The sequence below is a fragment of the Lichenostomus cassidix genome, chromosome 18, assembly GCF_008360975.1.
Source record: "Lichenostomus cassidix isolate B80296 chromosome 18, HeHo_3.0, whole genome shotgun sequence".
In the NCBI taxonomy this organism is placed as follows: domain Eukaryota; kingdom Metazoa; phylum Chordata; class Aves; order Passeriformes; family Meliphagidae; genus Lichenostomus; species Lichenostomus cassidix.
The window spans coordinates 1550296-1577150 of NC_139498.1; the positions used below are offsets into that span (position 1 = coordinate 1550296).

The 26855-nt window shown below is 45.4% G+C and overlaps 1 protein-coding gene across 1 annotated transcript; it reads right to left on the reverse strand.

Moving 5' to 3' along the window:
- Positions 1-341: 341 nt before the first annotated feature.
- On the reverse strand, positions 342-26340 carry LOC146429376 (ATP-binding cassette sub-family A member 9-like). The gene is made up of 39 exons (XM_085077378.1): positions 25907-26340; positions 22913-23025; positions 22273-22483; positions 21906-22064; positions 21488-21588; positions 20912-21138; positions 19731-19869; positions 19127-19312; positions 18462-18594; positions 17905-18070; positions 16935-16993; positions 15866-15976; positions 15282-15457; positions 14839-14958; positions 14351-14489; positions 13322-13412; positions 12632-12771; positions 12052-12171; positions 11176-11335; positions 10782-10948; positions 10227-10354; positions 9898-10035; positions 8924-9037; positions 8226-8396; positions 7958-8071; positions 7680-7787; positions 7098-7166; positions 6352-6443; positions 5379-5499; positions 4889-5006; positions 4530-4621; positions 3377-3540; positions 2809-2884; positions 2240-2334; positions 1535-1654; positions 1191-1331; positions 946-1025; positions 795-850; positions 342-667 (listed from the first exon to the last, which is right to left on the reverse strand). Exons 1-39 carry the CDS (start codon positions 25923-25925, stop codon positions 578-580), a joined length of 4824 nt encoding a protein of 1607 aa, XP_084933504.1. The 5' UTR covers positions 25926-26340; the 3' UTR covers positions 342-577.
- Between the last annotated feature and the right edge of the window lie 515 nt (positions 26341-26855).

Below are 26855 nucleotides of genomic sequence, written 5' to 3' on the forward strand. Positions count from 1 at the left end.
CCACAGTGATGGGGATGAGTTGGGCCAAGCTGGAATTCATAGTGACTTTTTGGGTCAAAATACAGCCCTGTGCCCCAGCCTGAGGAACCAGCAACTTGTTTGGCCACATCACCCCAGCCAGAGGGATGATTGTCAGCACTGAGCAAGGCAAAGAGCTGCTCTCCTGCTGGATGGATGGCTGAGGTGTCAGATCTTCCCTGGGATTGCTCCTGGTTCTCTCCAGCAGCTGAATTCCCTCTCACAGCCTTGGGATCAGCAATTCACCCCAGCAGTTGTTCCTCAGCACAGCAAATCTCCGTGAGCCACTCCGAGCAGGGGCACAGATGAGTGTCAGGCATCGGTTTGTCAAAGGATAAAGGCTTTATTTATTAAAATAATAATTCTTTTTTCTCTATGAAGCAAAACCCCTGCAGGGCTGTGTGTGCTGTGACAACCAAAATTGTGGGGCTTCAGCTGACCCCAGCTGTAATTCAGTAACACTGATGGAATTCAGTAACACTGATGGAATTCAGTAACACTGATGGAATTCAGTAACACTGATGGAATTCACGGAATATTTCCCACTGAACTCCGAGGCTCAGGGGTGAAGGGCTCTCTGCTCCACAGCCCCATTGGATGCCACCTCCAGGTCGTGCTCCTCTGCATCCCTGGTGATGTCCACAAACACCTGCAAAGGGACACAGTGGGAACAACCCCATCCCTGCCAAGGCCTGACCACATTGGTGCTGCTCATTATTGTTATTTTTCCTTTTTCCCCAGGCAGTTCCTCACCCAGAGCTCCTCCAGCAGCCTACCTGGTGCAAAGTGTTCAGTGACAAGCTGTACTCCTCAAGCTTGAAATTCCTCTTGGCTGCGGAAGGATGGAGAAAACATCCTTAAAAACCAAATCCACATCAACGATTTTAAACCAGATAAATCCTCATTTAACTGATTGTTTCCTTTTACCTGCTTCTAGCCTGGAGAAAGACCTGGACAGAGGTAGTGCATCTGCCGTTGGGATCTTGTAGGTGAGCAAGGAACAAGTCCTGAAAAATGAATAAAAAGTGAATTCTTCGTCTTGTGACTCAGCATCACTGTCTGGGGGGTTTGTAGGGTAACTGTGCTGCAGGTAAATCACTGAGCAAGGTCAGGAGGGGGAGAAGAGCATCCAAAGCAGATGCAGGCTGGAGTGCAGCCCGTGGCACTCTGACCTTTCCTGCCGAGCTGCATGGGGGAAGAGGTTCAGGATTTCGGTGTGCAGAGCATCGCTTTGCCCCACGTCTGCCATTTTCAGTTCCAGGTGGTAACTTGTGCCAAATTTACTTTTCAGGTCCTCAAGGGAACCGATGTACCTGCAGGGGGGGGGAAAGCATTGCTCAAATACCATAATCAGCAAATAAATCCATCACTGAGCAGCAGATGAACGGCCAATTATCCATCAGCTCCTCCCAAAATGTTTGTTACACACGTGGGAGGATCCAAAACAGAATTTTCTATTAGATGAAGAATTCAAAACCCAAAAAAAGCCCAAACAACCCCCCAGACTGAACCCCACCGGAGCCGGCCGGACACCAGGATGGCCACACGGTCACACATGGCTGCCACCTCCTCCAGGGACTGTGTGCACAGCAGGGCTGCCCTCTCCTTGCTCTTCATGGAGGCCTGGATCATCCTCCTGCAACAGAGGGATCGCAGTCACTTCCTGGGAGCAGCGGCAGAAAATCTCCTGGTTTATGTCCCCCTCCCTAGAAACAGCTTTGTAAATTTATTTAAAAGTGGATGACTATTTAAAATACTTCAGTTTTCTTCTTTAAAGATGACCTGGATGCCACTGCTATGTTGCAGTTTGTTGTGTCATCATCCCTCCAAATTTTACACTGATGGTGTAAATTTTTGATTAAAAGCTAAAGCAAACACCAGGGCTGAATGACTACAGGGAGAACAACCTACAATTTTTTTTTCTCTTGCTCTGAAGAAAACAGAAATTTGTGTCTTTTGTACCAAATGCATGGCTTCAGCTGGTGTCTACAAGATTTTTTGGGGGGATTAATGACCATTATATTACAGTGCTTGCTGCCAGCCGAGTGAGGAGCTCAGCAAGCTCTCCCCATCCCTGGGCTTGAGAAAAAAAGGGAAAAGGCAGATGTGCTGTCCGTGGCAGAAGCTCTTTGCCTTCCCAAGAGTTCCTGCAATAGGCAGGGTGAGGACAATGAGTCAAGTCTGTCCCAGAGCTGTCACTTCCCCACGCCAGGCTGCTCACCACATGCGGCGCTGCCCCTGGGGATCCATGCTCACGGAGGGCTCATCCCAAAGCATCACTGCTGGGTCTCCCAGGATGCTCAGAGCAAAGGACAGCTGGAATGGGAACAGCAGGAGGTCAGGGCTGCTTCATTCACCTGCAAAACTGGTGCATCTCACCCCCATGAATTTCTCAAGGCTGATTCCAAAGTACGGGAGGAACGGAGATTAAAAAAAAAATAATTCTAGTGTCCTCACTTAACATTTTAATCTCTCAAAATCAGATTTCCCCCAAAAACTCCTGAGCCTGCCAAAGATGTGAAAGTGGTTTTCCATCCCATTTGCTGGCAGATGCAGGTGGTGGGGCATGAAGAGCTGACTGCAAATCCAATTTGTGGTTGGCAATTATTAAACACCCAGTGCAGGAGTGTGGGGAAAGAAGGTGAGGGCATCCTGCCAGGCTGGATTCAGAAGTTATTGATGAAAATAAGTGATGCCAGGAAGCCACTTAGCTGAAGGCTTCCTGGGCACCACGTCCAAGGAAGAGCCAGCAGGGTTTGCTCAGACAGCAAAGACAAATCCAGCACGTACCATTCTGGCTTCTCCAGCAGACAAACTCCTGGCTGGGGTCTTGAAATGCTTCAGGAGATCCAAGGACTTTCCTATGCTGTGGGCAGTGGGAAGGGAAAAGCCTCAAATGAGCATCCTGGTGTGCAAACACTGTGGTCAGAGTGCTGAGGAACCTGATATGGATGTGTTTTGGCTGATAAGAATCACCCTGGGTTACTTGGTGATTTTGCCCCTAACTTGGATGGTAAATTAAGGAACCTTGGCAGAAATTCAAGGCAGCAATTGCAGCTAATGAGGAAAGTGAGTTACTCATGGAACTGCCATGAACGGGAGCAAGATTGATTTTTTTTTTCTGAATTTTCCTAGGAAAACTTGGGCTGCTATCTTCATTGGCAAGGGATTGAGAACTGTACAAAGCAGCAGAGCTCATCAGGAGATCCCACCTCTCCAAGGTGAGGGGCATCGAAGATGCTGTCTCTTAATCAAGCCAGGTTTGTTACCAGAAAAACCCTTCCCTGCCCTATAAAATCCTCGAGGGATTGGCCTGGAGGGAGGAAGAACCAAGAGATGAGACCATCTGGGTTCCTACCAGCTGATGGCAAGAGCTGCATCTTTTTCTGTCATCCCTCTGATGGCAGCAAAGGCCTCCAGGTGCTGCAGCACTGTCAGGTGTGGCCAGAGTGGGTTCTGCTGGGGGCAGCAGCCCAGAGCTCCTGGGCATGGAGCAGCTCCATCTCTGCCCCTGAGCAGCACCTGCAGGAACACACAGCTCTGTGCTTGTGGGGTCACACAGCCACAGGGGGCTTGGGCTGAAGGGATCTTGGAGCTCATCCCATTGCATCCCATTGCATCCAATCCCATCCCCAGGGATCCATCCCATCCCATCCCATCCCATCCCATCCCATCCCATCCCACCCCATCCCATTATCCCATCCCATTATCCCATCCCACCCCATCCCATTATCCCACCCCATCCCATTATCCCACCCCATCCCATTATCCCATCCCATCCCATCCCATCCTCCACCAGCCCAGGTTGCCCCAAGCCCTGTCCAAGTGGCCAAGCCAAGCAGTGGTGTGGTCAGTGGCCACCTGTGAGTGGTCACTGTGTGGCTCCACAATCAGGGTAATTCTCCTCCCTCTGTCTTTTCACCACCACCAAACTTTGGGTAATACCAACATCAGATCTTCACCAGCACCAAATTTTGGGTAACGTTACCAACATCAGTCTGTCTTTTCCTAGCAACACTTTTCAATTTCCAGCCCTCAGCCCCAGATCTGTAACAGCAATGGCATTTCCCCTCGCCCTGCACATGCCATTAATCATTCTGCACCTAATTAAGTGATGGATTGTTGTTGGCCCAACGCTGCTCACATTCCTTTCCAATTTCCTGCTTTTGCAAGGCTGTTTACAGAGAGTGTTATTTTTGGGGTTTTTTTGGATGTCAACATTTCTTACAGGGATTGTGACATTTCACGATGGGTTTCCAATGCCAGCTGAAGATTTGCTGTTGCTCAGCCTCTTAAATGTGTAACCCTGACTTTGATGAACACTAGAATTTATGCTTGGCATAAATCAACACTTTCTCCTCAGCTCTGTAAACACCCAGAACACACAAATTGTACATAAACATCCACAAATCCCCTGACTGCAGGGAGATGCTGCTGGCTTGCCTTATCACATCCTTAATATTTAAAGGCATCCAGGTCATCTCTGCAGCTGCTCTGAAAGGACCACCTACCTCCCCAGCAGTCACTGCCACACCTCCAGAAATCATGTTTATCGTTGTGCTTTTCCCAGCTCCGTTGGGTCCTAACAGACCTAATACTTCTCCTGGAACAAATATGCAAAAACTGTTAATAATATTTATTGTTAATATGACCTTCTCCCCTGTATTCTATGCAATATCTAAAAGTAGAGTAGGGGAAAAGGAGAAAGGGTTGTTTTATGCTCATAAATTAAACCTTTGAATGCAGGAGCCCAGGGTGTTGGGTTTGGCTGCCCACAAGAAAATTCTAACAAAAATATCATCTCCAAATGTGACCTTCACTTCAGATGGTGGTCATTTATATTATAGGGAGTGCAGCCAAGTACTTGAACCTTTTTTAACACCAAAAGAGATGTTTTTGACAGCAAGTTTCTTCTTCTTCTTAAAGATGGAAGTGAGTGTCTTGACTTCATATTCCTTGCACAAGCTGTTGACAGCGACAAGTGAGTCCTGTGGAGAGAGGGAGAGGGAAATAAAAACTCTCCTCCTATCCCATGAGACAGCTGGTCTGTTCTGACCATTAAGCAGGGCTTTGAAAAAGAGACAATTTCTAAATTAAGAATCCATGGCACAGAGGAAAAAAGGACAATGAGCAGAATGGGAGTAAAAAGAAGAGTGTCAGTCAAAGTCCTGGAGGGTGAGATCACATCAGAAGATCTGAGGGCATGAGGTAAGACAGGAGAGAATGAAAAGGAAGATGATGAAGAATGAAAACGATGAAGAATGAAAACGATGAAGAATGAAAACGATGAAGAATGAAAACGATGAAGAATGAAAACGATGAAGAATGAAAAGGAAAACAACCCAGAAGTCTGGATTCACCTGCTGGTGCTGCAGGGAGGCCATGGCACTCCGCACTCTCTCCCTCTCTGCCTGCACCTCAGGGGGTTCCTCTCCAGGGTGCTCCTTGTTCTGCTGGGTCACCACTCTCCTCTGCTGGATCCTGTCAGTGCAGGAGGAGAGTTGGTTTTACTTTTACTTTTTCTTTTTTCCAAAAAGGTTTGTGTTCACCATTTTATTTCCCAGGGCAGCACCAAAGAAAGGCAAAATTTATTTGACTTCAGGGAGCTCGTGGACTCAGAGCTGAGAGAGACCCACAAGGATCACTGAGAAGTTCCACAGACAGTGTTTGCTCAAATATTTATCCCTGGGGGAAAAACTAACCCCCTCTGGCATGGCTGAGAAAATAAAATCTAGCTTTAGCCCTTCCTTCATCTTTAATTATTGACTGGTTCCCTGCCCCACACATGCCAGTCATCTCTTTAAGGAGAATTAAAATACATGCAGCAGGTTTTCAAAGCAATTTGGGCAATTAACTCCCAGCTGAGTCCCACTTGGCAATGTTTAATAATTCAACACTTTTTACAAGTCTTCTCCCACATGGCTGAGGTGGTTGGTCACTTGCTGGTGACAGATAAGCAGAGAGCACTGAGGCAACCCCAAAATGGTGAAGATTTAGGAATTCTCCATCCTATTGGCAGCAATGCTGACGTGATTGAAAAGGAGCTAAAATTTTTTGCGCTTCAATTTGGAACTATAATTTAGCACCCTGCAGGGAATTCTCCTGAAATCTCAGCTCTGAACCTTAATTAAAAAAAAAAGCTTAAATCACAATTTTTATCCTCTCAAGGACATTGAAAAAATTAAAACTACAGGCTTTATCCACATTTTGCAGAATGATTTTCACACGTGGTATTTTTCCCTCCTTCTGTCAGAGTCCTGCTGGGCTGTGCAGCTCCAAGCTCACCCTGCAGACTGGGATCTCTGTGGCTGACCAGCAATCCCTGGGATGTACCTGAAGATGGGATCAAATTCCATAACTGCTTCTCCATATCTCATCTCCAAACAGCGCAGGAGGAAAGCAAAAATCACGCAGTGGACGTAGGGCTGAAAAAACAGAAATTAATCAGGTTTGTGTGGAAACAAGGTAACACCACACCCTATCCATTTTAATTACAAAGGAACCTATTACATTTATTTCAGCTTTTGAAAGGGTCTAAAAGGGGAAGAAGCTACACGGATGCTTTGCACACATTTCCCTCTGATATTGAGATTATTTGCAAAACCTTGAGTTCTTATAGCAGTTTTAGCCCAGATAATCTCTCTGCATCCCAACAGACACCCTGTGGAATGGGAGATCCCATCATTCTCTGGTAGAATCAGCATTAGACTGATCAGTTTATTAATAATATCTCTGCCTTCTACGTGAGCTCCACTTAAACCCCCCTTAAAGCCATATTTTTGCAGCATCCAAGGGCCATAAGAGGCACAAGCCCATGATTTCTTGGATGTGCTTCCCCTGCCAACCCTTAACGGGAAGTTTGGACTACAAAACCCATCCTTCCTTTATGGAGAAATTGGGAATATAGGGAATTTTGACTACAAAACCCATCCTTTCTTTATGGAGAAGTTGGGAATATGGGAAATTCTGACTACAAAACCCATCCTTTCTTTATGGAAGGAGTTCACAAGCCCAGTGCCAGCCCTTGGCATCAGCACAGCCATCCTTGCCCAAGCAAACACCTCCAAACCCCTCCTTACTGCAAAGACAGCTATGCTCATGCGATCCCAGTGTTTAAAAACTTCATCTTCGCCAATCGTGACGTAATGCTGGAAGACAAGATGAGTCCATTAGGAAAATTCCTAATTCCTAGGTCAGAGCAAGTGTGGCAGGTAGGGATGTTCAGCTTTCCTTCAGGATGGGGTGAAGGAGCTTGGATCTGCAGATGTTTTTGGTTCTTACAGTAATTCTGAGAGGTCTGAAATCAGTGAGGTTAGGTTGACCTTTTCCATCATTGCTTCTCTCTTTCCAGTCCTTTTATTTCTCACTTCCTCCTTTGTGGTCTTGCCACTCCACCACCTTCCCCTCCCTTGCTGCCCAAAATAGCCAAAACAGCCACCGCAACAGTTCTTTCTAACTAAATGAACCAAAACCATCCCAGTCCAGCAAAAAAGGATGAACAAGTCAAATCTTGGCCTCTTCTCTCACTCCCCAGCCTGGAACTGCTCTTTTCCTGTTTTCATTCCTCACTGTCTGTTTTTGACAGGGAATTTGGAAAGTGCCTCTTGCACTGCCAGTTTGCACCATTAGGATAATTACTGAATTTAATAGGTTTTGCTTACTAGTCCAGAGAATGCCATCCAGCCCAGAGGAGGAAACACAGGGATCAGAATACATAAGCAGCGAATTATTATATTAAAATCACTGATTATGTCAGCAGTATAATTCACCTGCAAGAAAGCAGAAAAAGCATTTCCAATATCAGTGTATTGTTGCTAAAATCCAGGTTATTTTTCAGCGATTCGGGTTGTCCTGCTGAATACTGATAGATTTGAAATGAAGCCTCAGGAGGCAAGGGGTGTAAATCCAACATTTGAAAGGGCAGAAGCTCCTCACTCACCAGAATGAAGGCTAAACACCAAATGTATCGATTGCTTCGTCTCATGCGAAACTTGAAGGAAATCAAATAAACGAGGAGGACCACAGAGATTCCATAGCCAAAGATGCAAACGATCTGGAGAGAGACAGAGACATCAGTGACAAGGAGGTGCCTGTGGATATATGAAAACCTGCCCAGAGCAGTTCACTTCAAATAAACTGTTTAAAGGGAAACACTGCTCTGAGATGAGGGAGGGTGGTTGTTTCTGCCCATGTCCCCCAGAGCTCACCAGGGTCACCACACCGCTGGCCTTCAGGGGGCAGATGCGGCTGACGAGCAGCAGTAACCCAAACATGAGGCTTATCAGGGTCCAGAAGAGTGGGATGTCCACCAGAGCCTGCCCACACCAGTATGCCGAGGGGAAGAGCCCTGAGAGCCGCAGCTGGGAGTGAGCCTGGAGCTGCAAAAGTGATGGAAATGGGGAAAAGGAGAGTGTAAAACATCATTCCTGCTCCTTCTCTATTCCCTTGCTCCTCCCTTCCCTGGCTGAGCCCTTCTCTCCTTTCTGAGCACTTCCAATTCTTGGTTCTACCGTTGTTTAAAACCTCACCCTTCCCAAAGGGAAAAAAATTAAATCATTCTAGTCTCTTTGCTAACATCCAAATTATTCTGAGCCCAGCTGGTTCCCTGGGATGCAGAGAAGTGCACCTTGGTACTCATGTGTCTGTTCTTCTTCTAACATCCTACCTACAAATCACAGAATTTTGGAATGGTTTGGGTTTGAAGGAACCCTAAATCTCATCCCATTCCACCCCTGCCATGGCAGGGACAACTTCCACCATCCCAGGCTGCTCCAAGCCCTGTCCAGCCTGGCCTTGGACATTTCCAGGGATGAGGCAGCCACAGTTTTTCTGGGCAGTCTGATCTCTCCAGACACTTTGCATCACATTAACTCCTTGTGTACAACCTGCAGCTCATGTTCCTCACCTTGTAATCCTCCACGCTGCTCATGGCGAAGAGAGGAGGCAAACCAGCAGCCAGGATCAGCAGGTGGTTCACTAAGTTATAAAAAATGTAGAACCTTACGTCTGAGCTGTCTGCCTGTGGAGAGAAATTCAGGGTCACCCATAACTGACAGTTGTCCAGGGAAAATCTGGCTGGTTTGGGCCTCGTGAACTGGTTGAATATGCAAGTAAGAATGCTAAGGGCAAGCCAGTTGTGCTCAAGAAAAGGAAACAAGGCAAAAAGAACAACCGAAAAAAGACATTTAGCATCCCAGAGTTTGCAGAAAATGTTTGGATTGCTGTAAGTTGTTGAGGATGGAGACCAACTTTTTGTTGGTGAGGAAAGGTGGGGTTTGCAAATGTTGTATTCCCACTGTATTTATCATCGTGGCTTGGGTTGGAAGGGACTTTAAAGATCATCTCATTCCAAATCCCTGCCATGGGCAGGGACACTTTCCACCACCTCAGGTTGCTCAGAGCTCCATCCAAGCTGACTTTGAGCAGGCATGGGACAGCCACAGCTTCTCTGGGCACCCTGTGCCAGGCACTCCCCACCTCACAGAGACAAATTTCCTATAATATCTAATCCAAACTCATTTTGCCTCAGTGGGAAGCCATTCCCCCTTGTCCTCTCGCTCAAAACATTTGTAAAAACTCTCTCTCCATCTTTCTTTCAGGCTCCCTTCAGGGACTGGAAAGCCACAATTAAGTGGTTTCACCCTGAAACTTCCCTTTCCCAAGAATAACCCCAATTCTCTCCCCACAGCATAAAACACTTTACAGTACCGAAACCCCACAGAACTCTTGGGCCACAAGGAGAAATTACCTTTGAACACCCCCAGGAACCACCAGGAGTCAAACCACTGTCCCCAACCCTGGGAACCTTCTCCCCCAGCCAGCTTTCCCAGCTGTCCACTGGGGACAAAATCCATCCAGGTGAATTCCCTGCCAGCTCACCTTGTAGAAGAGCGAGCCCCAGACGCGGAACCGCGCGGTGGAGTTGAAGAGCCACAGGAAGGTGTTGCTGAGGATGTTCACGAGCACAGGGAAGCAGTTGATGGGCTCTGGGCTGCACATCACCGTGTACTGGCGGCTCTGAAGGTGGAAAAATAAAAAGCCTTCGTCTCCCTGAGAGGTGTGAATAATTTCAGCAGCACGACTGAAATTATTTATTTGCATCAAAAGAATATTCTCCTGTTCCTAGCGTGTTTATTTCTCTCATTTAAATACTCCTCAGAAAATCCTCTTGATGTACAGGATGAAGGAAGGAAAAAAATATCCCTCACCTTGCCTTCCAGAGATATTTTTATAGCTCCGTTATAATTCGGAAGGCTTGTGATGTTTTTCTCCTGAGTCATTTCTGGGATTATGTTTTGAGTCTTCAAAGCAGCAATGAAATCCTCGATTTCTGATCCTGAAATCAAGTCCAAGACAGAAAGCAGAACCATTAGAAGTTTGGTTTTTTTTTCTTTAAGTATGAACAGTTTCATAGAAACAAGTTTCTACTTGCAAAGAAGAGGTATGTAAAAAACCTCAAACACTGAGATTCTAAGCAAACATGTATTTCCTAGATTTCTTCCTATTTTAATTAAAAATTTTAAACAAATTCATGTTTCATACTTCGTTATTTATTGTTTTTTTTTTAAAAATTTCCCTGGCTCATTGCTCTTTCACATGTCATCTACATCATCACTAGAACTGCATTTGCTTTTGCTCAAAAGAAAACACCTCCCAGTGTACATCCCTTTACATTTTTGTGGCATTTGCAAGGTTGGTTTGACAATTATAACAAAATTCAGATCGGCACAGAAAGTGAGTCAGCATCACGTGTTGTTCCTCACCTGTGTCATTGAGGATGAGAAGGTTTGTCGACCTATTTTGAATTTTCTCTTTATTGGGAAGAAAATACGGGCTGGCTGTGATTTCCCAGTGGTTGGAGCTCTGCCACAGATGAAATGGCATTAAAATTATCAGCATTGGAAGGACAAATGCTCCAAATAACAGCAATCTAGATGGAAAAACAGAGCATAAGTGAGGCCAGGGGAACTCCACCTTGAAGTAATTGTGTGATTTATGGGGAAATTTAAAACCCAAGCAAGCCAGAGCTCCCACAGTAAGTTTAGACTACCCTTATTTCTGCAGTTTTTAGATACTTCCCACCTAATTCTCTGCCTCCAAAACAGCATTTCAACCTTCCCTCAGCCCTCCAGGGTGGGTGGGAGCTCCTGTACTCACATGGCCCTGAGGAACTTCCCTTCGTGCCTCAGTTTGAGGAGGCGAATTCTCATCACAGCACACACTTGCTGCCTCCAGAGCATCATCCCTCTCATGGACAGGATCCCCTGCTTGGAAAACACTGCCAGGTCCTGCTCTCTCTCCTCGAGGTCTCCATCCCCTGTGTGTTCACCATGAGAAATGCAATTAACCCACAAAGATGTGTTTTAATCCCAAACAATCATGGAGGGTCTTCTGCTCTGAATAGAGAGACGCCTGGATTTTGACTTTTAGTAACAAGGGCAGAGAAAAGGGGCTATAATTGATCCAGAATGTGATTTATATTGGTGGATTCAGGCTGGCTGAACTTGGGCTGGTGTGGCAACACAGCCAGTATCTTATATTGTATATCAACACAGCCAACATCTTATATTGTATATCAACACAGCCAACATCTTATATTGTATATCAACACAGCCAACATCTTATATTGTATATCAACTCAGCCAATATCTTATATTGTATATCAACTCAGCCAATATCTTCCCTGGCCGTGGGAAATGCCTTCTGCAAACTTTATCTCTTCCCACCTCCTGGTCTGGGCTGTAAAACCCTTCAGAGATTAATACCCTTCCAACACCAGCCTTAATTCTTGTGCTGAAAAGCCCATGGGAGGTCCAGATGGAATCATTTGGGCTTCTCCAAGAAGATATTCCACACTGCAGGCAAGTGGGATACAACTGCCACTCTAAGCCTACCAAAATTCACATTTAGCAGGAACTTGTTAGATTTTCCATTAAAATACAGGTATAGATGGAGACTATACTTGTATTTTAATTGAATATACCACCATACCACTATTGATAACACGCTTGCAAATGGGAGTCAGTGCTTTACCTCTTGGGTTGATGTCCTCCTCACCCTGCAGCTTCAGGAAAACATCAGCCAGGGTTGTCCTGGTGACCTCATAGCTCACAACCCCCTGCAGCAGGCTGCTCTCCAGGTGGCTGAACAGACCTGCAGGAGAGGAACAGCCAGACTCAGCCCAGGCTGGTGTGGAGCACAGACTCAGCCAGTTCACATTGGATGTCACAGAATTCACGTCATCAATCACCACCACTTAAAAACCATGGCAAAGTTATTGTGTTCTGCAGAGGCAGCTAGTGGAAAATTCAGTGGGTTTGGTTTTCATGGGCCATCCTGAAAGCAGGTGAGGGCCAGTGGATTTTAGTTTGTAAATTAAGTTGGTGGATTTTCTTTTCTTCACCTTCATTATTAATATTAGCATGTGCACTGAAGGCTTTTTGTGAGACTGACATTTATGCAGCTTCCTAATCCCACACATTATGAACCAGGGAATATATTTATTTTAAAGTATTTATCAAATATATTAAAAAATATTTATCACAACCACTTTGATTTCTGCTTTTCCCCACCCCTGAGTTTCCTTTTTAGACCCTGGCACAGCTTTCCTTACCTGGGAAGCTGCAGGTATTTTCCAGAGGCAACATAAAATCCAGCTGATCCCTCCTGTGTCCCTTGAGCACAGCGTCAGGGATGTACTGCCTGACCACGGATGACACAAGCTCTGGGTCACACAGCTCATTTATGTGCATCCTGGTTAAAAAATAAACCATTAGTAGGATGTTAAATGAGAAAAAAAAACACATGTGCATCATCTGGTTGGAGTATAAAGCCAGTGGTGATTCTTCTTCCAGCCACAGGGAAACCTCCAAAACTGGGCAGCATTTCAGTGGGAGTTTTTACAGCCATCTGCAGTGCCTCTGGTTTTGCCATGCATGCCAGAGATGGTAGAGGTTAAGAATTATGATCCTGGACAGCCCTGCTAAACCAAGAACTCAGGAATTAAAAATCCTAAGAAAAACAAATCCACATCAAAGCCGTTGCACATCACTCTGGTCCCCTTTCAGCTGCAAAGGAGGTTGCAAAGCCATTTTTGATGCCCAGAGCTTTCAGGATTGGGTTCCAAAGAAAAGCAGCTTGTTGTCCAAAAGCAGTGAAATTTTGGCAGCCTTAAAAATCTTCTAAAGTGAATTGTCAGGATCTCTATTACTCCATATAGAAGCTCTGTAGAAACACAGGTTCTACGACAAAATACGAAAATGAGAAGCTTTTCCCAAAAAGAGAGATGACCAAAAGGTTTTACCTCAAGTGATAGCCAATCCCCCATTTTCTCTTCAAGTAGAGAGAGGAACCAACACTCTGTAATCTCCCACTGGAGAGGAAAGCTTTCCGATCTAAGGAGGAAAAAACACAAAGGATTTAGGGGATTTACCAGAGTGCAGCAAACTCCAGAGTGCTCCTTCTGAACTCAGCAGATATTTTAATAATGAACTGAGAGGAGTAAAACCAGGCCAGTGCTCAAGGTCCTTCTTTTTTTAAAAAAAAAAAAGCCTTTCTCCTAAACATCACAGTTAATTCTTTTAGTTCTGCGTTCCTGTGGGCTTGTGGAGAATTTCCCACAAGGAGTAACAGGGAAATAGGGAACAGTGTCAAGTGAAATCCAGAAAAATAAATGAACTTTTACTGATGGAGTGACATATCCAGACAAGGTGGAAGTGCTTCATCCTGAAGAGGAGCACCAGGGAGTTTTGCAGGGACACTGTGGGAATGGCCAGCTGCTCTGCCTCAGCTCACAGACGTGGAACAGACACAATCTGCTCCTACCTGTGAGAATCTCAGCGTCAATACAAGCAGGAAATAAAACAACCCAGGGAGAGATTTGAACCTGTTTGAAGGAGGCTGTTGCTGTAAGATAATGTGCTAACTATAGGTAACCAATGAGTTTGAAATGCAGTAAATTAGGAGCCAATGGACATGTAGAGAGCATGCTACAAAATAGAACAAAAGAAGCTCTGTAGTAATAAATTCACTTTTTTCTTTCATTTAACTGAGGTGTTGTTTGTCTATATGTGAGTGTTGAGTTCACCTCAACAGTGACAGGACACGTCAGTCCAGTTTTACCCTTTCCCCAGCTTGGTTTGGTGTCACTGTCACACACAGTGAGCTCACAGAGCCCCGGTGGGACCCTCAGGTGGCTCTGCGAGAAGAGCTTTCTCCAAAAAAGAACTTTCTCCCAAAAGCTCTGAGCATGTATCAAAAATGACTTTGCCACCTCCTTTGCAGCTGAAAAGGGACCCTCCTTTGCCACCCCAGGGGGACAGCGTGGTCTCACCAGCCTGAGCATCAGCCTCCTCCATGGACTGGGTGCTGAAGAGAGTCACTCGCCCTGCCCGCTGCTCCCGCAGGAGGCTCCAGACGTGGTGCCTGGAGAGAGGGTCCAGCCCGGCCGTGGGCTCATCCAGCAGCAACACCTGCAAGGGCAGGGAGCTCAGAGCTGTCTGTGCCCCAGCTGGGTCTGCATGGCTCAGCTGCACCCCTACAGCACTTCATTTCGTGCGTTCGGTGATACTCCGAGGAGAAAATGCGTCCTCAAGTATCATTTTATTGCTCTATTACCATGCTTTTAATTAAAAATATGGGTCTGATTGAACAGATTTCCCCCAATGATTTCCCCCAATCTGATCTGATTGAACAGATCCCCCACTCCTTCCAGCAAGGGGGAAAACACAGCTGTCTCTGTGCCCAGTGAAAATGCACAGCTATGCCCCAAAGCAGCACAGCTTGTTTGTGGATAAACATGACCAACACGACCAACCCTACCTGGGGATTCCCTAAAATGGCAATTCCAAGGGACAATTTCCGTTTCTGTCCCCCGCTCAGGGCATCAGCACAAACATTCTGGACATCAGTGAGGTCCAGCATGACGAGGACTTTCTGCACCTTGGGAGCACAGGGAGACAAGAGTCAGATCTCCAAAGGGCTGGGCATTTAAATTCATAAATTACAAACCAACATTACAGGAGAGTGTCACTTCAAGATTTCAAACTTACCCATTCTAAATGGCTTTGCTTTGGGATAAATACAACAAATATGAGTTTTAACTTGTGACATGATAAGAACAAATTGGAAAATCCCTTTACCACTGAATCATGTTTGTTCTCATTTCTACAGTACAACATGCTGATGATAATTTCTATAAATAAAGCACAAAGTGCCCAAGATGCCATAAAACAGAAGTCAATGGCTGACAGGCACATACCAACCTCTTGTTCAACTTCCTTCCACTGAATGCCCTTGATGTGAGCAAAAATTTGCAGGTTTTCCTTCACTGTTAAGACTTCAAAATGCAAGTTAAGTTGGGGGCAAATCCCAACCTTTGCCTGCATTCCTTCTATGTTCCACACTTCAGCAACATTGTGGTTGTAAATCACTGCAGAACCTGCACGGGGGGATGAATGAAATATTTGGAATCAATTTCAGAACCACAGATATTTCTCAAGTGTTGAAATAAAAATTAAAAAAAATTAAAAAGGGGAAATAACTGCACAGTCCAAGTTTTAATTCCCTTCAAAAATATTTCAGGGCACCAGATTTCTTCCTTAGAAGTAAAACCATAGGTGTGCAGCCGATGGAAAGCAGCAGGCCATCCAGATGGACAAATGACCACCAGTGCATGGTGCACATGGATCTATCCATCATGATCCATGATTCCTGGATAACCAAGGGGAAATCTGCACTGACAACAACCCAGCAGGAATGACTGAGGGAAAACCAGGAGGTTTTTTGAGTATTTCCCCATTGCACTTGAAGAAACAAACAGCTCCTCTTCTTCAGCACATCAACTCACCTGCTGAAGGCTTGGAAAAGCCACTGAGCACATCTAACAGAGCACTTTTCCCAGAGCCACTGTGCCCCAGCAGGGCTGTGATTTGACCTTCATAGATGGTTAAGGACAAACCTGGAATGAAAACAGGATGGAAGTGTGTGAGAAGTAGCCTTGGACCTGGAGCTGCTGCCACAGGGGACAGAAGTGACATTTCTTTTGAGAGGAGAGGCAAAACCACAGATCCAAAGGCACAGGTTTGCTCTTCAGGAATTAGGATTAAGCTTAGTAAGGAATCATGTCTTGATGGAATGGTATTCAATCCTCTATATTTATCTTCTAGATTATTTTCTATATTTAAAGAATTTTGACTTCAGTTTTCTATGAGGTTCACAACCTTTTACTTTAGTGTGGCTCAAGAAAGAGTCCTCAGGAAGAGAAGAGCTTTTTTTCGAGATATGAGATTTCAAGACTTATTTCAAAGCAGCCAGACTTTGCTACAAAATTTTCTTTTTAAAAAAAATTCTTTGCCTTTCTGTGGGTTGTCCGGGTATGATTTGTTCTAGTTTTTTTTACACAATATTTTTGAGACCATATCGATATTTGCATTTTTCATTTTTGTTACTTTCACTTGGAGTTCTTGTTAAAAAAAGGCATTTAACAAATACTCCATGACTTTACTATGACTGTGTCAACAATTTTCATTGGCAGCTGCTTGGAGAACTCAGGCAGGGACAGCAAATTTGGCTACAATCAGTGCCTGAGAAAACCCCAAGTTTGCTCAAAAATAGTTTGCATTTATGAAAGGGAGGTTGGAGAGGGGATTTCTAGAGTGGTTCATTACTGCAAAACCACAGCTTTGAAGGAGATTTCTGCTGCAGTGAAAAATAATAAACAGTGATTTTCCTGGAGGGAACAGGGAGATAACAACCTGGTAGAAATTTGCCTGTAATTCACCCCAGCAGAAATAACCACTGCACAATGCAGTTTCACAGGCCCAGAGGCAGAATTCAGTACAGCCAGTGCATTTCAAAACATTTTGGGTTCTTATCTAGTGAAAAACGAATAAAAGGATTTCAAAGCCTCTCCTTACCCTTTAAGGCTTCGATGCTCTTCTTGTCCTTCTTGTATATTTTTTTAATATTGTTCAGTCTGAAGAAAAGTAAGCAAACCATTACTTATTGAGTCACAATTGGGGTCTGCTTCCTCTGCCTCAAAATAACCTAAGAAAACCATTGGGACAGTATTTCCCAACCTCCTCCTCAAACTGGTCCTGCTGAAGGAATCATTTTGCGTAATTAATTTCTGAATTACAGAACTTTAAAGCAGAATGAGGTCCTGAGCTTTTCTAAAAGCTGTTCAGAAAGTTACAAAGCCAAACTTGAGGAATATTGAAGAATGAAGCAGGAGGCTCTAGGGAATGAGATATTTAATTCTGTGGGGTATTTAATGAAGAGTGATGACCTAGCTATTATATTAACAGATTTCTGTTTGCTTTTTGGGAATAATCAGTGAACAGCACCAGCCACGAGCCCTGCAGGGATGGAGAGAGCAGCATTTGATGCTGAAGGATGATGGGGAAGAGGAACAGACTCACTGCTGAGAGGAAAGGGCAGGGCAGGGAGCTGGAGGATTCCCTGTGGCTAGCACAGGTCTTTCCCATGAGAACTTTCTCCTGTGCTTTATAAACAAAGATAAAGTTTGGATGTTATTAAAAACAGTGTCTCGAGATTTGGACAGTTCAGGCCTGGCCAGTGAGGCCTAGGGGGAGGTTTCTGACTGACCAATCTGGGTGACCTCTGAAAAGTCTATATAAGTTGGAATCAAATTATAAAAGCTCTTTTTTATGCCACACTGAGAATCCAGGTCTTCTTTCTCTGCTAGCAGCTCAACAGTGACAATTCCCCACATCCCATAAACGTTCCAATCCAGCTCTGGAATGGGATGAAACCCTGAGCAACCCTTTCACCCTCTGGCATCAATCCTATCAACCCCAGAGCAGCAGGGCTGTGCTCTCCAGAGGCACCCAGTCCTGCAGAGCTGACTTTCCATGCCATCCTCACCTGATGGCTTCCTTGCCCTCGAAGCCTGGTGGCATTGGTTCTGTGTCACTGCCCAGCACAGGGTCGTGGCTGCTGCCAGCTGTCACCCCCACGTCCCCAACGCTGCCCCTCAGCCAGTAGGAGGGTCTCAGGAAGAAGGCAGGAGGATGTGGCACTCCATATTTGCCTAAATCAGAGCAGGGAAGGTGAAATATCAACCCCAAACTTCCAGCTGACAGCTCTGATTAACTGTCCAGCTTCCCCCAGAGCTGCACAAGGTGAGATTTCAGCAGAGTGAAAGAATTGATAAATCCTGCAGTTCAAGCTGTCCATTCATCCATATCTGTACATGCAGGTGGGGAATAATCACAGCCAAGACCCCATTTACAACTTCTTTGGTTCAAAACAATCACTTCAAGTCCTACAACATCCCAAATCCACTGCTCAGGAGGCTGTAGGAGGAGGATCTCAGAGGCTCACTGCACAATTACAGTTTTCTCTTATCCCTTTGGTAATTTTTCCCCTGCAAAGGACAGCATTGCAGAAGAAAAAGCAATAAAATTTGCATTTCCACTTACCAGGCAAAACCTTATCGAAGTAGATGGCCAGCAGGAAATACAAGAAGCTGTCAAGGCTCAGGATGAGGTACAGCTGATGGAAAGGGTACAGCTCTGGGGCAAAGTTTGGTCCATATTTTTCCAGTTTTACCATCTAGGGGAGAGAAAAAATTTTTTAAAAAAAGCCACCATTCAGATGCAACATTCCCTTCAGGCAGAAATACTTGGTGTGAGCTACTGCTGTGTCATCACAGCCATTTTTGATCCAAACCAATCCACTCGTGATCACCACGCTGTTTCTAGGGAGGCAAAGGGGTTTTTTTGTGACCACAAGTGCCAGAAATGCCTCGGTAAGCTGAATTTCACACCATGCAGAAGTTCCAGAGAGCTGCACGTGCTGCTTGCACAGGCAGCACTTCCAGCCCTCCCAGCTCTTGGTACCAACCAGCCCCATCCCACTGGGTAACACTTTTTTACAACTAATTTTATTTATTGTAAAATTCATGATGCAACTGTCTGTCCAGCCACCTTTACCACAACTCAGCACAGATTTATTTTGGAGCCAAGTTTTCTTTTTCAAAGCAAGCAGAGGGGATGACTGGCTTGCTCTGGAGATGCAAACTGTGGATTTTGCTGCTCTCTGGCAGAATTCTGGGCGCTGAGCTGGTGTTTTATTTTGGACATACCGTGGCCAGGCCAGCTGTGAAGGTGAAAGGACTGAAGAGGCTAAAAATCCATTCCAGAGCCCGTGGCAGTTTTTCAAACAATGTCAAAAAGCCCAGAGTCCCAAAGAGGATGTGAAGGAGAAATCCCACAAAACTGGAAATATTTGGCTCCTTCAGCAACGAGCTGAGCAGGAAAGTGAAGTGAATCTGCAGCAGAGAAAGCCAGTGGTTAGCAGGATGTATTTTTGCTGCCAATTAAAAAAACACAATGTGAAAATAAGAGCAAAATGAGAGACCCAGCTGAGCTGCAGTTGTTCCCTACAGATGCTCAAGGATTTGTTTAGCAGACAGCTCTGAGATTTAGGGCAGGTTTATAGGGACAGACAAATCACTCCCAGCCTATTCTAGCATCTCTCTTTACTCTGATTTTAAGTCAGAATCTCCCCAAATGTAATGGGAATGATATAAAAGCCTACAAATAATAACAATAAATCACAGTAGTGTGTTTTTGTTACTTTCTTATATAATATCCACCCCTAGAGAACTCTGCTGTCTGACTTCCAGGTATTTTAATTAGGAAATGGAGGGGAAAAAAAAAAAAAAAAGAACACAAAAGTAGACTTACAGACGCCATGCCGTAAAAGAAATAAAAAAAATAGAGCTCCACAAAGGTGTGCTGATTAAAAGATTCACTCAGGGTGACCAGGGTGAGCAGGCTGGCTGTGATTGAGACATACACAGTGTACAGCAAACTCCAGGACAACCTGCAGAGGAAGGCACAGTTATTTTTGTCCCTGATCATGCCATGGCACACTCTTTTTAATTCAAGTATTTTGAAATGACATCCATTTAAAATGTCCAGGCTGGGAAGGTGCAAATGTCAGAGAGTCACAGGAAGGGTTGGGTTGGAGGGGACACAGAGGGTCAAGGTCTCTGCTCAAAAAGGGTCACCCCAGAGCACAGAAATGGGTCCAGCTGGCTCTGGAATATCTCCAGTGATGGACACTCCAACCCTCCTGCTCAGGTCTTGCACATCCCCAAATCCCTGCAGCTGCAATGATGGCACAGACATTTATCCATGTGCTTTTCCTGATCATGGGAAATATTCATGCCCAGATGGATTAGGAAGCCTGTTTGGACTTCCCTCCTCTGCTTCACCATTCAGGGTTTTCTCCAGAATTTGTTGTTTCCTCACTTTTTCTGGGTGCATCCACCCAGTTTCTGGAGGTGAACAGCACTTCCACAGCCAGAGCCCTGCTGCACTCAGCCCTGCTCCACAAGAAGGGCTCCTCCTCTTTTTTGGGGGGAGAAGAGCAACAAAACAACACCAAAAACCTCCTCTCACAGCAACAGGCTTGGAAACAGAGCCCCTCCAGCAGAGAGAATCCCAGAATGGCTGAGGAACCTCAAAGATCACCTCATTCCACCCCTGCCATGGGCAGGGACACCTCCATGAGATCAACCTGCTCCACACACATCCCAAATAAATTCCACAACATCATCCCTGTAATTACACATGAATTCCTGGGATTTACCTGTGGCTAGCACAGGTCTTTCCCATGAGAACTTTCTCCTGTGTTTTATAAACAAAGATAAAGTTTGGATGTTATTAAAAACAGTGTCTCGAGATTTGGACAGTTCAGGCCTGGCCAGTCAGACCTAGGGGGAGGTTTCTGACTGACCAATCTGGGTGACCTCTGAAAAATCTATATAAGTTGGAATTAAATAACAAAAGCTCTCTTTTTTTATGCCATGCTGAGAATCCAGGTCGTCTTTCTCTGCTAGCAGCTCAACAGCAACATTTACCAGAAGGCAATATCTTGCATTCCCATCGCCCTCATCAGTATCTTCAGCCTCTTCTTCTCCTTGAGGACTTTCACAGAGAGGAAGTACATGTATGGGGAGTAGCAGAGGATGGCAATGATGATGAACCAGGTGTAATCCAGCTTGAACAGCGATTTCACCATGGAGGCTTTCAGATAGACTCCGCTGAGGGACTGCATTTCCTTCCAGACTGAGTGGCTGGTTTTCATCTGAAGGAGAGAAATTAGTCATGAATTTCATTTTTGTAGTGAAACAGCCACCATCAGAGCAAATAGGGGTTTGTAAGTATTCAAATGATTGGTTTGTCAATGGTAAGGTTGTGTTTGTAGGCAAATAATCAGTATTTGGTAACTTTTGGTTTTGTCTTGCAATAAACACTATTAAATACTTGTTGAATTCATTGCCTCGAGCCATGAGAATGATCTGTCATTCTTTTACCTTCTAAATTCAAATACATATTTAAGATTTAATGATCACAAAAAATCAGGGGATCATAGAATCCCAGAATGGTTTGGGTTGGAAGAGACCTTAAAATCATCTAATTCAGCCCTGCCTTACTTCTATGACTGCTGCATCAATGCTGGACTGCACCGAGAGGAATCCCCCATACCAGTACAGAGGAACCTTGCAGTCATGAGATGAAAAATCCCAGCAGGATTCTGTGGGGGAAACAAATAAAAAAATATAATAATTTAATCAATACTAATCGATACATTCCCATATATATGTGTGTATAATACTTGAGCATAACATCCTCTGACTGTGGATTACATTTATGTTATTTATGTTCTTAAAACTTTTTTCTCTGACATTTTTTGCTTTTACAGAAACAAACACTCTGATTTTAACTCATGTCTTTCTTGAGCCATTTGGCACTGCAGCCCCCATCCCTTCAGGGTAGCACAGCAGCACAGAAATCCAGCAGAACCATTTTTAGCTTAAAAATCAAACTCTGGGGTTTCATTTATTTCATTACCGACGTGTTCAAAGACATCATCTGCAAACACCCCTCTGCCCATCTGAAATCTGAGCGTGTAGGAGAAGTCATCCTTAAACACAACACCGATCGCTTCCTCTTCCAAAACTCCTTTTTCTTCCATTTTCCTCTCGTTTTCCATCTCTTCTAGTATTATACCTGCCGTTGGAATAAAGAAATAATATTAAAAAAAAAATAATGACAAAACCATTGCAGCTGAAACTCTGATTAGTCAGGCAACAGCATCAAAATGGGCATCAACACCAATTCCCTCAAAAGTCATGAGGGACAAAAGCTCTTCTCCCTCCCCACGGTGAGGATGGGTGGGGAGAAGCTGCAGCTGGGATGTGGATTCAGGAGCATTTACCCTTCAGTGCAGGATTTGAAGCCACTTTGGCCATGATTCTCCTGGTGGTGTTGGTCACAGGGGTGAACATCAGGGTCACCCCCGTGGCCTTGAAGGCTGGCTCATCCAGCCTCCCCAGGAACTTGTAAGGATACTCCTGAGGCGAGGCGTTGATGATCATGCTGGCTGCATCCCGCAGGATGAAGAGGAAAACCACGGAGGCGAGCCATTCCTGGTGGAGAGAAGGGAATGCAGAGGTGAGGGATAACCCAGGGAACTGCTGGCTCCTCTAAGCCAGCTGTGACCCACTGCCCAGCCAGCTCCTGCAGCCTTGTTGCTGTGTGTGTTCCACAGGTGTGCTGGGCTCCAAAGCTGAGCAGTGCTCCTGATGGAAAACATGTTTTCTCAGTCCTGCAGCCAGCGAGGTCTGTGGAGAATTTGACACCAAAACCACAGATTGGACATTGTGTTCCTCTGGTCAGCGCAGGAGCAACAACCCAAAGCAGGCAGCCAGCTTTGTCACTGGGACATTCTGTAGTGCCACAGGAAGGAGGAACTGCTGACATTTCCCAGAGAGCCACAGCTGGACACAAAAACAATGCAACCTAAAAGCACTTTGCAGTGGAAATCCTGATTTCCCTTAGGGAGGACCAACACTTGCCTGAAAAGTTTTTGACTTCATCCTCCACACCAGAAGAATGTTTTTCCACAGGAGAGCACATGTTTGCTGGAATATTTGTGAGGCTTTCTTGGATATCCCCTGCATTTTTCCAGCTGAGAGGAGAGAGAAAATGATACAATTTAGAGGAAAACAGGACTCTGTCTGGGAGTTCATATATTTACCTGGGTAAATACCACCTCAGAGGAAGCCAGTAAAATCCAAAGGGGGAGAACTTGTCATCTTAACTTTGGACAACTAAGATTCAAAGGAAATAGTCCAAGATCATGCAAGGGAGCAGAGAGGTGGGTTGGACTGAGCTGCCTCTTCGCTGTGCAGATTGATCCTTCTTATCCAGATCCATCCATCCATCCAGATCTATCCATCCATCCATCCATCCTTCCCCATCCAGATCCATCCTTCCCTGTGCAGATTCATCCTTCCTCATTCAGATCCATCCTTCCATCCATCCATCCTTCCCCATCCAGATCCATCCTTCCCTGTGCAGATTCATCCTTCCTCATTCAGATCCATCCTTTCTCATCCAGATCCATCCATCCATCCATCTTTCCCCATCCACATCCATCCTTGCCCATCCCACAGAGGTTTTGTGGAGTGAGCCATCTGCTTCCTTTCCCCATCCCGCTGCAGAAGTGAATTCCTGTCTGGCCTCTGCCCCGTGGTGTGTTGGCAAAGCACCCCTCACGTGCTCTGGGCTCTGAACCACGTTACAAACACTGCTGAGATGCCAAAAATAACCTAAAACAGAGGCTGCCACTGCCTGCCTTGCCCAGGCTGTGAGAGACCAGTTTGCTCTGTTTTCACCCAAATATCAAGGAGCTTTAGTGCACTTAGGGCAGGGCAGCATTAGAACACCCATGTGCTCCTTTAATATACCCCTAAATACCCAGCAGACAGCATTTATTTGGGATATTTTCATAGAGAATATTTATTTCAGCTCCAAATTGAATCCCGTGGCCAAGCAGCAAGAACAGGAGCAAGCTCAGGGTGAAGGGTTTCACCTCCTTTCCCAGGAGAGCAGGGCAGGGAACCTCCCAACTTGTTTTTGTGCTTCAATCCCTTAAAATGGCCGAAACCCAAAATCAAAGCAACCTCAAACACACAGTGCTCCATTCCCCTTGGACAGAACTTCCTGATTTCACGGACTGGGCAGCTGGAGTTAATAAAGGGCTCCACTCCTCTGTTCCCTTCACCGCTTGTTTTTTTGGGAAGAATTAAATATTTCTGTGCTGCGGGGGCAAGAGGTGCCTGTTTACCCTCTGAGTGTTATCACAGAATTATCTCTGCTTCCCCTGCCTGCAGCTTCCTCCCACACTTCCCACTGCTGCCTGCACTGGAGGCTAAAGGTAAAATGCAAAGGGATTTCTAGGAAGTGTCACTTGTATTTTTTTGGCCCAGGTCTGGGTTTCAGTCGTGAGCTGAAAGCAGCAGCTCAGCCCAGGATGTTTGGGCAGAAAACAAAGGGTGGTGGTGATGGTGTTTGGATAGCATGGAAACCAGGGTGGAAAAACTGCACTGAACCTCTACAGGCACAACAAACGGTTTTAAAAATGAGGGAGCGAATCTAAAAATTTCCAGAAAATTTTAACAAAGTTTCTACCAATTTTAATTTACTTCTTGCCTGTGGAGCAAGAAACAAATACCCCTGGGAGCCAAAGATGAAGCCAGAAATTCAAGCAAATGATGCTGCCTACAAATGCTGTAGAATTCAACTTTCAACCAGATACCTAAAAAATATTAGGTATAATAAATATTAGGGATTATGAACTTTAAATTAGGTATCTAATTAATCTATTAGGTAATGCTCAAAAAGGTAAAAAAATACAAGCAAAAGAGAATCCCCTGCAAGGCCTGAGTTTCAAAACTTCATATTCAGAAGGCAAAATAAACACATCAGAAACTGTTCTGGGGGCGACAGTGTTTGGGAAAGGTTAATCCAGTTAAGACCATCACTTGTAAATCTGGATGTCTCCTGAGGCTCATTAAATGCATCCAAACTTCCTGCTCTCCAGGAACAAACTGCCAAGGTGTTGAAATAACTTCTCCTGGCTCCTGTGTGCAGCTCTGCTCTACCAAAACTGTCCCAGGAAGGCACATCCCATATTTATATCATATAAATAAATCCCTTTATTTACTACCTTGGGGAATTCCTATTTCCACCTCTTCAGACTGTTTTCCTCTCTAAAATTAACTTCTTGGGGTCTGTTGGAAGATGTTCTGATCCCTGCAGGGGGGTTGGGCTGGATGGCTTTTAAAAGCCCCTTGCAACACGAAGTATTTTAGGAGTTTATGATTTTCCTTCCTAAAACTGAGCTGCTCTTTGGGAGGTCTGGCAGGAGTATCCCAATGCTGGCTGCAAAGGGAGCATCCTGTGCTTCCCAGAGGATTTCCAAGAGCCAAGGATTCATCCCTGCACGTGGACAGGGCAGAGGTGCTCTTCCCATCCCCTCCTGTTTGCCAGTTCTTGTGGTTTTTTGTTGTGCATCTGATAAATCCAAGGAAGATTTGCATTGATTCCCCTCCAACACAAACTTCAAAACAGGTTGTTGTTTTCCTGTTTTCTCCACTTGGAAAGAACAGCTCTAAGCCTGCCCTTCATCTAACCTCAGCCCCTTAGCTCAGACAGAGAAGTGAAATTTGGGGTTTTACATTTTCAGATCAAGGCAGGAGGAGGAGAGCAGAGGGAAGCAATCATCACCAAATGCTCAACCTGCAGCTCTTCAACAAGCTCTGCACAGGGAGAACCAAAATCCACACACAGCCAGAAAACCATTTCCCCTCCTTTGCCCCTTAACTATTTCGATGTGAACTTACAGTCCACCAGAGAACAGAGCTGGAAGGTGGAAATTTTATGCATTCAGCATTCAAATAATTAGGAAAAATCATCCAACTCAACCCCTGCACAAAACTGCCCTCGGCAGAATTTTCCCATCTGTATCTCTAAATTATAAAAAAGAGCAATGTGTAACTCCTTACCTGCTGGGGTGTTTTCCATGAGGACCAGGGCTCCCCCAGCTGAGGTGTGGAGGCTCTGGTCCCTTTTCAGCCCCGGGGAGGCTCAGCCTGGTGGCCTAGCCCGGTGGCCAAGCCCCTCTCCAGCCTGACGTCAGTGCTGGGCAAACCCTCCCAAAGTTGTGGAGAGATGACCCAAGGTTGGAACAGCATCTACGAGCAGCTGGCCCTGAGCCTGGCTGTGTTTACACCACGCTTGGGAGGGTTTCATGCAGATGTTCCCACCAGGCAGCACATCTGGATGGGGTGAACCTTCGCTCCTGAGAGGTGGCAAAGCCACTCTGTCCCTGTCCCAGCTTCTCCCTGCCGCCTTGTCCCCATCGTGCTCAGAGCCTGACTCAGCAAATGCTCCTTCCTCCACTGAGGCAAATCCTGCATCCCAGCACCAGCAGCATTTCTTCTTCCTCCTTTCCCCATTGTTTTGAGCGGTTTTTTTTCCCCAATTCCACTTGTTTTAATTGCTTTTCCAGCAGCTGCCGCACAGCTGGAATCAGGATGGAGCGTGTTGGGCTTTTAAAAACAAAACATCTTCCCAGCAGATCTGCATTCAAAACAGGGAGGTGAGGAAATCAGAGCAGCCAGGGAATCCAAATGAGCTGGAAGGGCTCACGGCATAATTCAAGGAGTTAAAAGAATTCGAGTGTCCCGGAACTTCCCCAGCTTGAGGATTGTGCATCTGATTTGCAGAGCTGCCTGGAACCACAAGGGCAGTCTGCTTGTTGCTTAACAAAGGGCCAGGGCTCTGCTGCAGCTGCTGATTTACTCATTTTCAAGGCATGAGCTCATTTAGGAGAGGAGCAGAAGTGTTTTCCGGCATCCCTTTGCGTTGGGCAACTGGGGAGGCTCCTCGTGACTGCAGAAAGCCCATCTGAGATGGTTTTCACTCAAAAAACCCACATTTCTGGCCAAACCC